Source organism: Littorina saxatilis, linkage group LG8 (assembly GCF_037325665.1).
Source record: "Littorina saxatilis isolate snail1 linkage group LG8, US_GU_Lsax_2.0, whole genome shotgun sequence".
NCBI lineage: Eukaryota > Metazoa > Mollusca > Gastropoda > Littorinimorpha > Littorinidae > Littorina > Littorina saxatilis.
The window spans coordinates 38,356,646-38,366,645 of NC_090252.1; the positions used below are offsets into that span (position 1 = coordinate 38,356,646).

Here is a 10,000-nt window from a genome sequence, read left to right on the forward strand (position 1 = left end):
ATCTCGGTCCCCCTTGAGGAGGGTCTGATGCTCCCAATAGGCTGTCTGTGAAGGAATACTTATTTCTCTCTCTATCTCTGCTAAGAGATTTTAACAAATCTCGGAAGAAAGTCTCTGCTGACTTTCAATTGTTTCTTTCATAATTTCTGATGTTTTATATATATATATATATATATACACACATACACACACACTTACAGGTACACACTCACACACACACGCACAAACACACATACACGCACACATACACGCACGCAGGCACACACAAACAGACACACACACACACCCACACATAGAGAGAGACACAGACACATAATATATCCACGCACTTGCCTACTTTTGTTTAAAAAGAAGTGGAACTTTTGTACCTTTACCTTTGAGACTTAAAAGCAAAACAACACTTCGATGAAAAAAAACAAAAGTAGACTAGCGCATGCAGATCGTATAAGTTATCCAAAACAAGTGAAAATGTTCACGTTACCAAGAAGAAGAAAATGTCAAAACAAAACAAACGTTCTTGGAATACGAAAGGAGGAATAATCAAAAGCTCCTTTACCTGTCCCATAGGTTAGATAAACGCAGCTGACATCAATGAGAAAAGCAATGTCAAACTACTAGCTAACAAACAACACCCCCCCCCCTACACACACACACACACACACGCACACACACACCAAAAGATATGCTTTCTTAAGACTTGGAGCTACCATATAGCAATTCCGAAGAAACCGAAACCATTACTCATCTGAAAATTCCACGAATCCTAAATATCGAACAGCGCCACGCGCACTATGACGTGAACCAGAGTCTGCTTTTGCACACGGCCCTGCAGCAAACCCAAGGACATAAATAGCAACTAACGTCTTGAAGACTCAGACGGGTAAAACACATCACCAGTGCATACGCCTTTCCTGTTCCCTACATTCTTCGTCTGAAGTTTCATTGCAGGCTGTGAAAAGGTTGTCATTGTGTACCATGGCTACTTCACGAATGGTAAGGATATCATGTTTGTTTACTCTTCGGTTTGCTTAGTTCGTTCACAGGCGGAAGGTATCGTTCATTGGACCTCCCCCGAAATCGGGGTAAAAACGGTCATACACGTACAAATCCACTCGTGCTAAAAACATGAGTGAACGTTGGAGTCTAAGCCCATGAACGAAGAAGAAGAAGAAGAAGAAGAAGAGCCTCGGTAATACCTGAAAATCGACCCCAGGGGAAAATATGCACGATATTTAGAACTCGGAGTGTGTAACCTATATTTAATGACCGGTAATTTTTAATGAGTTTGGGCATTCTGACCAATCACAGGATCTGTTTCATTAAAACGCCAACTTGATTGAATTTAATGGAAATGTAACGTAAAAGAAAACAAAATTAAAATTTCATATAAAAAAAAAGACCAATGAAGAAGGATAATGCTCACCGCCCAAAAAAAAACCAAAAACAAGTCGCGTAAGGCGAAAATACAACATTTAGTCAAGTAGCTGTCAAACTCACAGAATGAAACTGAACGCAATGCAACGCAGCAAGACCGTATACTCGTAGCATCGTCAGTCCACCGCTCATGGCAAAGGCAGTGAAATTGACAAGAAGAGCGGGGTAGTAGTTGCGCTGAGAAGGATAGCACGCTTTTCTGTACCTCTCTTCGTTTTAACTTTCTGAGCGTGTTTTTAATCCAAACATATCATATCTATATGTTATTGGAATCAGGAACCAACAAGGAATAAGATGAAAGTGTTTTTAAATTGATTTCGAAAATTTAATTTTGATAATAATTTTTATATTTTTAATTTTCAGAGCTTGTTTTTAATCCAAATATAACATATTTATATGTTTTTTGAATCAGAAAATGATGGAGAATAAGATGAACGTAAATTTGGATCGTTTTATAAAAAAAATATTTTTTTTACAATTTTCAGATTTTTAATGACCAAAGTCATCAATTAATTTTTAAGCCACCAAGCTGAAATGCAATACCGAAGTCCGGGCTTTGTCGGAGATTACTTGACCAAAATTTCAACCAATTTGGTTGAAAAATGAGAGCGTGACAGTGCCGCCTCAACTTTCACTTTCATTTATCAAAAAAATGAAAAAAACGTCTGAGGATATCATACCCAGGAACTCTCATGTCAAATTTCATAAAGATCGGTCCAGTAGTTTAGTCTGAATCGCTCTACACACACACAGACAGACAGACAGACAGACAGACAGACAGACACACATACACCACGACCCTCGTCTCGATTCCCGCCTCTACGTTAAAACATTTAGTCAAAACTTGACTAAATGTAAAAAAAACTTGACTAAATGTAAAAAGGAGGCAAACAAGATGGGTTGAAGCAGCCTTGCATGCAACTGAGGTAAAAAAACAAAACAAAAAAAAATTGATTGAATTACAATATAGCTTAGCGACACAATGTCGATATCGAGGTGTTGCTGCTATCTTCTTGACCTACTAAAGTGTACACGCCCCATTTTTATTTATTTATTTATTTATATGGGAGATTTATATAGCGCTTGACGTTCTCCAAGCGCTTTACATATTAATTTCTGCCTTGTGAGATGGAATTTTTTCACACAATATATCACGCATTCACATCGGCCAGTAAATCTCAAGCCATTACGGCGAATAATTTGTATCAGCTCATATTGCTAGCTGTTAACACGCGTCATTGTTCGAATGAACTAATTCAATTACCGAATTTTTGATTCAGACAAGGACGATGAGAAAAAAGCTCCGTAACTATGTACAGACATGCTTATTAATTAAGTCAATTTGAATTAAACAAATTTCAGCAGAGCAAGTCATGTTGTTTAAATATTGACGCTTCTCTGGGGCCTGTTGCTCCGAGCATGTAGCAAGTGGGTAGCTTACATTATGAGAACATCATTGATTGTCTTTCTCGTCTGATAATGTTTCCAGATCGTGATGTTCTGTGGACTTCTTCTGACAGCCAACACAGCCACCGCACTGACATGTAAGGTTCAGTTCACAGCTATGAGTGTCTGTCTGTATGTTTGTCTGTCTGTCCGTCTGTCTGTCTGTCTGCTGTTTGTCTGTCTGTCTGTCTGTCTGTCTGTCTGTCTGTCTACATCTCTCTCTCTCTCTCTCTCTCTCTCTCTCTCTCTCTCTCTCTCTCTCTCTCTCTCTCTCTCTGTCCCCCTCTCTGCCCCTGTCTCTCTCTCTCTCTCTCTCTCTCGGCGGAGGAGGATGAAATTCATTTCATCTTCGCCTGCCAAGCCTATTCAAATATAAGACAACAGTTTTCTTTAAACATTCTATTCAATAATTGTTTGAGAGCTAGAAATTTTGTCAACTTAATGAATATTGAAAATCAGGAAATGCTGGCATCATTTATTTTTGATTGTTTAAAACTTAGACAAGAGCTGATTGCAAATCCTGAACAATAGCAGAAAAGGCGACAACTTAACTACACTATTTAACCGGCTATGGCCGTCATTGTAATGTACATATTATATAATATCACAATTACTTTTTCTGATGGACTAGATAGTCCACCAGTATTACATTTATGTTTGTCCTTGACGTTGTTTTTGCCACGTTTTTCCCCCCATTGCAAGGGGCATGTTGCCTAAATGCAATAAACTCGTTAATCGTTAATCGTTAATCTCTCTCTCTCTCTCTCCTTCTCTCTTTCTCCTACTCTTTGTGAACTCTGCAATTACTTGCTTTAAATGTCCAATGGCTCACGTGTACATATTACAGTCAATACACATGAACATACCGGTAAGGGAGACAACAGCTGGAAATAGCTAATTGACTTGCAGCAAGTGGATTGCCTCCCCTGAAAACTTCATCTATTCCATAATATTATAATCTATTACTACTTCTTTTGTATGCAATTCAAAAATGATTTCATCTTATTCTTTGTTATTTTCATTTCAAAAACATATAGATATCTTATGTTTAAATTTAAAAAAGGCTCAGAAAATTCAAATGCTGTATAGCGCCATAGGCTACTACGCTTTACTGGCTCGTCACTTTCTGTGCGTGAACGTGTTACCGAGCCCGCGGGGTATGTACACGGGGGATAACCGGTTAAAGGCCGAACAGACGCCGAAGGCCGCTCATGACACGTGTGAAGGCAAGTTTTGTCTGTTTTCTAGGTATTGTTTGATTTATGTCGGGATTTAAGGTAAGCTACTGATTCAGCGATGACTAAATTTGTTTCTCGATGCATACAAAGTCAGTGAGCGATTGATATTTGCCCGTAAATAGCCTTCAAAGCTGAAAATGTCCGCGATCGAGCACCGGAAATGGCTGTTCGATGGGTTTTGCAAGTAGAAATGTGCTTTATTTCACCAAATCAGCTCGTATTTGGTGTGGGTACGGGATTCTAGAGGACGAAGGAGTCATAAGAGGTGCAAAGAAGTGCTATTTGGGAGTAGAATAAATCTTCCGAGACAGTAGACAAGAGAAGGTCATATTTGAGAGAAGCGCGTAGGCCGATTGTCTTTCCGACAAGCGAATGATACAGCAGATTAATCATTCGTTTTGACCAGAAACCTAATCTCTAGTTTTTATGAATGAGTTTTTTAATTAAAACAATCACGAGAACTCTCTCGCTTAGCCTAATGGCTGTTCGATGGGTTTCGCAAGTAAAAATGTGCTTTATTTCACCAAATCAGCTCGTATTTGACATCGGTTTGGTATATATATTTTTTCTAATCCTACTGCGAACTGGATAGCAGACGCGGCACGACTGTTGCACCACACTTTGAAGGGGATATAGCTCAGTTGGTAGCGCGCTGGAGTTGTATTCAGTTGGCCGCTGTCAGCGTGAGTTCGATCCCAGGTTCGGCGGAAATTTATTTCAGAGTCAAATTTGTGTGCAGACTCTCTTCGGTGTCCGAACTCCCCACCCCCCCCCCACCCCCCGTGTACACTACATTGGGTGTGCACGTTAAAGATCCCACGATTGACAAAAGGGTCTTTCCTGGCAAAAATTGCTTAGGTACAGTTAATAAGTGTGACTTGGAATAATAGGCCGTGAAAGGTAAATATGCGCCGAAATGACTGCAATTACTGGCCGTAAAAAATTTCATCTCACACGGCATCACTGCAGAGCGCCTAGAACTGTACCCACGGAATATGCGCGATATAAGCCTCATTGATTGATTGATTGAAGTAATCCCACACTTTGAAGTAAATTACTTCAAAGTGTGGGGATGTGCCCCACACTTTGAAGTAAACTCATTTTTTACTTCAAAGTGTGGGGGGATCTTCCCACACTTTGAAGTAAACTCAGTTTTTACTTCAAAGTGTGGGGGGATCTTCCCACACTTTGAAGTAACTTACTTCAAAGCGTGGGACTTTTGCATCGCCTGTTTGAGCCTGATGATTTTGTCCAAAAAAATGGCAAAGTCTTTTGAATGAGTGAACAGAAAAAGTGAGCGAGCCAAGAAACATAGGGATGCTTGTTATCAGGCTTTAAGCAATGTCCCATTGTTGAGTGTGACGAAAACTCGTGGTGACGATTTTAAAACATGTTGGGTCACGCATGGTCCAACCTTTCATGGTCCAACCTTACATGGTCCAACCTTACATGGTCCAATCTTACATGGTCCAATCTTACATGGTCCAACCTTACATGGTACAATCTTACATGGTGCAATCTTACATGGTCCAATCTGACATGGTCCAACCTTACATGGTCCAACCTTACATGGTCCAACCTTGCATGGTCCAACCTTGCATGGTCCAACCTTGCATGGTCCAATATAACATGGTCCAACCTTACATGGTCCAACCTTACATGGTCCAATCTTACATGGTCCAATATTACATGGTCCAACCTTACATGGTCCAACCTTACATGGTCCAATCTTACATGGTCCAACCTTACATGGTCCAACCTTACATGGTCCAACCTTACATGGTCCAATCTTACATGGTCCAATCTTACATGGTCTAACCTTACATGTCCAACCTTACATGGTCCAATCTTACATGGTCCAACCTTACATGGTCCAATCTTACATGGTCCAATCTTACATGGTCCAATCTTACATGGTCCAATATTACATGGTCCAACCTTACATGGTGCAACCTTACATGGTCCAACCTTACATGGTCCAATCTTACATGGTCCAATCTTACATGGTCCAATAATATATATTTGGACCATGTAAGATTGGACCATGTAAGGTTGGACCATGTAAGGTTGGACCATGTAAGATTGGACCATGCGTGACCCAACATGTTTTAAAATCGTCACCACGAGTTTTCGTCACACTCAACAATGGGACATTGCTTAAAGCCTGATAACAAACATCACTATGTTTCTTGGCTCGCTCACTTTTTCTGTTCACTCATCCAAAAGACTGCCATTTTTTTGGACAAAATCATCAGGTTCAAACAGGCGATGCAAAAGTCCCACGCTTTGAAGTAAGTTACTTCAAAGATCCCCCCACACTTTGAAGTAAAAACTGAGTTTACTTCAAAGTGTGGGAAGATCCCCCCACACTTTGAAGTAAAAAATGGGTTTACTTCAAAGTGTGGGGCACATCCCCTCACTTTGAAGTAATTTACTTCAAAGTGTGGGATTACTTCAAAGTGTGGTGCAACAGTCGTGCCGCGTCTGCTATCCAGTTCGCGGTAGGATTAGAATATATATATATATATATACCAAACCGATGTCAAATACGAGCTGATTTGGTGAAATAAAGCACATTTCTACTTGCAAAACCCATCGAACAGCCATTAGGCTAAGCGAGAGAGTTCTCGTGATTGTTTTAATTAAAAAACTCATTCATAAAAACTAGAGACTAGGTTTCTGGTCAAAACGAATGATTAATCTGCTGTATCATTCGCTTGTCGGAAAGACAATCGGCCTACGCGCTTCTCTCAAATATGACCTTCTCTTGTCTACTGTCTCGGAAGATTTATTCTACTCCCAAATAGCACTTCTTTGCACCTCGTATGACCCCTTCGTCCTCTAGAATCCCGTACCCACACCAAATACGAGCTGATTTGGTGAAATAAAGCACATTTCTACTTGCAAAACCCATCGAACAGCCATTTCCGGTGCTCGATCGCGGACATTTTCAGCTTTGAAGGCTATTTACGGGCAAATATCAATCGCTCACTGACTTTGTATGCATCGAGAAACAAATTTAGTCATCGCTGAATCAGTAGCTTACCTTAAATCCCGACATAAATCCAACAATACCTAGAAAACAGACAAAACTTGCCTTCACACGTGTCATGAGCGGCCTTCGGCGTCTGTTCGGCCTTTGACAGGTTATCCCCCGTGATGTAAGGCTGTTAAGCAATTTCTTTCAATTTCAGACTGTGGTCCTTGGTTGGACAGATTCATAAAATGTATTGATTTTACTTCAGGGTCAGACGTTGCGTGGGGAATTGCTGGCGGAACGGTGGCGGTTGTGGCTGCGCCCTATGCCGCAGCGGCGGCGGGTTTCGGCGCCGCAGGTGTGGCTGCGTCTTCAGTGGCGGCGAAAGCAATGAGTGTGGCCTGGACTACGGGAGTGGGCGCGGGCGCGGTGGGCACTCTACAGGCCGTAGGCGCGGCGGGCTTAACCATGGCCCAGTCAGCCGTTGTAGCTGGCGTCGCCGGAACTGCTGCCACCGCTACTAAGAAAGCTTTCTTAGACGGAGAGCAAGGTTAGCGAGAGAGGGAGAGGAGAGAGGAGCAGAAACAGAAAGAAAGAGAGAGATAGAGAGAGAGAGAGAGAGAGAGAGAGAGAGAGAGAGAGAGAGAGAGAGAGAGAGAGAGAGACGCAGACGCAGACGCAGATAGTTTATTCAATAGGCCATAGCCCCTTATGAAGGGGTGTGAACAAACGGTTCACATTGCATATAAATTAAACTCAACAGATGTACACAAAAAAGGTACAAAATAATAATCGCACAACACATACATTACACGGCATTTAACTATGAGGTTACAACATCTCTTAATTTAAAGGCTTTATACAAATACAGGGATACATTTCTGACAACAGTTTCTTGAGGTGATGCTAAAAGCAAGCTGAGTCGGAAAATGCTTGGGTTCTTATAATATTTAAATGGGATCAATTTTTCTCTTAATTTGTTATAGTATGGACAACACAAAACAAAATGGACTTCATCTTCTTGTTTTTTTTTACAAAGAGGACACATCAAATCATCGGCATTATGTTTTCTATATCGGTAAGCATGCACTGCAATTTCTGAAATGCCGAATCGAAACCTGGTCATAATAAACTTTAGATGCCTATCCATATTCGACAAAAGATAGGGTTTAATGTCATGTACAGTACAAAATGTCCGATAAACAGCAAATCTATCACTATTTTGTACATGATAATCCCACTCTTGCCATCTGCAATCGACCAACCTTTCCCTAAAAACACGCAAAAAATCTTTTTCATTAACAACGCCCTGATTTAACCACACAAAACCAAAACCGTACTCATACAATTTACAACGGACACCTGAGGCCCAGTTCGTTTTACCACTTTCATCCATTTTATACAACATTTCGTAGGATTTACGAGGAAGTCTGTGCGCCTCCATCTTTAACAATTTCAACCAGTAGCTAATGCATCTTAAAATAGAATTCAAATATATCGGATATCTGTTTGTCTCGCCATATACAAGATCATTAGGTGTTCGCATTCGAACTCCTAAGAACTTCTTCAGTGCAAATAAATGGACTTTTTCACACTGCAGAGCAGCCTTATCCAGTCCCCATATCTCAGCACCATACTGTACTATTGGTTGTACTTGGGAATCAAACAACTTCAAAAAAACATCCAAACTATTATTATTAAGCACAGATAATCTTTGTATAATACACATCAGAGCATTTTTGGCCCGGCTTGAGAGATCGCCACAGGCAGCAGTAAAACTAAGTCGAGTTGAAAACAATATTCCTAAATACTTATACACGTTTACAACTGGTAACATATCACCCTCATATGTCCATCTTTCCCTTGCACTCAAATATCCACCCTTCCTAAACACAATAATGTTACTTTTACTCATGTTTACCTTTAAATGAAGAGAAGACACTGCCCTGCGTAAATTATTTAACTGATTCTGCAGACCCACAACAGTCTCTGATAACAACAATAAATCATCAGCAAGCAAAAGAATAAACAATTCCAAATAATCATCAGTAAATGTGGCACCATGTCTTCCATTCTCAATTATCTCAAGTGCTAATTCATTAATAAAGAGAGAAAATAAAACTGGGCTACATACATCGCCCTGTTTAACACCAAATGTACAATTAATATAATCCGTAAACTTTGCTCCACATCTCACTTTTATTTTTACATTATCATACATACTCTTCACACACCTAAAGAGTTTCCCTTTTATACCGTTTTTTAACAGAATTGGCCAGAGCAAAGCTCTATTGATGGAATCAAACGCTTTCTCAAAATCTATAAAGGCAACATACAGCTTACGATTCAAAGAAAATTGTTTCTGTACAAAGGCCAAAAGTGTAAACATATGATCAATAGTGGAATAATTCTTCTTAAAACCAGCTTGATATTCCCCCGTACTGTTATTACATTCAATCCATTCTTGCAACCTGTTATTAATCACAGTACTATAGACCTTGCTACTAACATTACACAGCGAAATTCCACGATAATTATTTGGATCATTCACATCGCCTTTCTTAAACAAAGGGATAACAATGGACTCTGTCCAACTTTCTGGAAATACACCCTTGGAAAACAAAAAATTAAACAAGTGTACCAAAAAGTCAATCCCTGGAGAAAAAACATTTTTCAACAGTTCTCCTATTATTTCATCAGGCCCAGCAGACTTTTGAGGTTTTAACTCTCTCATTGCAATCAAAACTTCTTCTTTTGAAATAGGACGATTCAAAATACCTTCATCGTCTTCATATTCAATTTCTTCAGCCTCAGTTACATCTTTTTCCAATAATACTTTGAAATGCTGAAACCAGGTATCAACTGGTATGTTGTTCTTTATTTGCTTTCGTTTTGAGGATAATTT

The 10,000-nt window shown here is 39.9% G+C and overlaps 1 protein-coding gene across 1 annotated transcript in view; it reads left to right on the forward strand.

The window, feature by feature from the left end:
* Nucleotides 1-834: 834 nt before the first annotated feature.
* LOC138973472 (interferon alpha-inducible protein 27-like protein 2A) overlaps nucleotides 835-10,000 on the forward strand; it is a 10,709-nt gene continuing 1,543 nt past the window's right edge. The window contains exons 1-3 of the mRNA XM_070346190.1: nucleotides 835-993; nucleotides 2,924-2,978; nucleotides 7,364-7,645. Coding sequence (XP_070202291.1) covers nucleotides 976-993; nucleotides 2,924-2,978; nucleotides 7,364-7,645 — 355 coding nt within the window. The 5' untranslated portion in view covers nucleotides 835-975. The remainder of the gene's footprint in view (nucleotides 994-2,923; nucleotides 2,979-7,363; nucleotides 7,646-10,000) is intronic.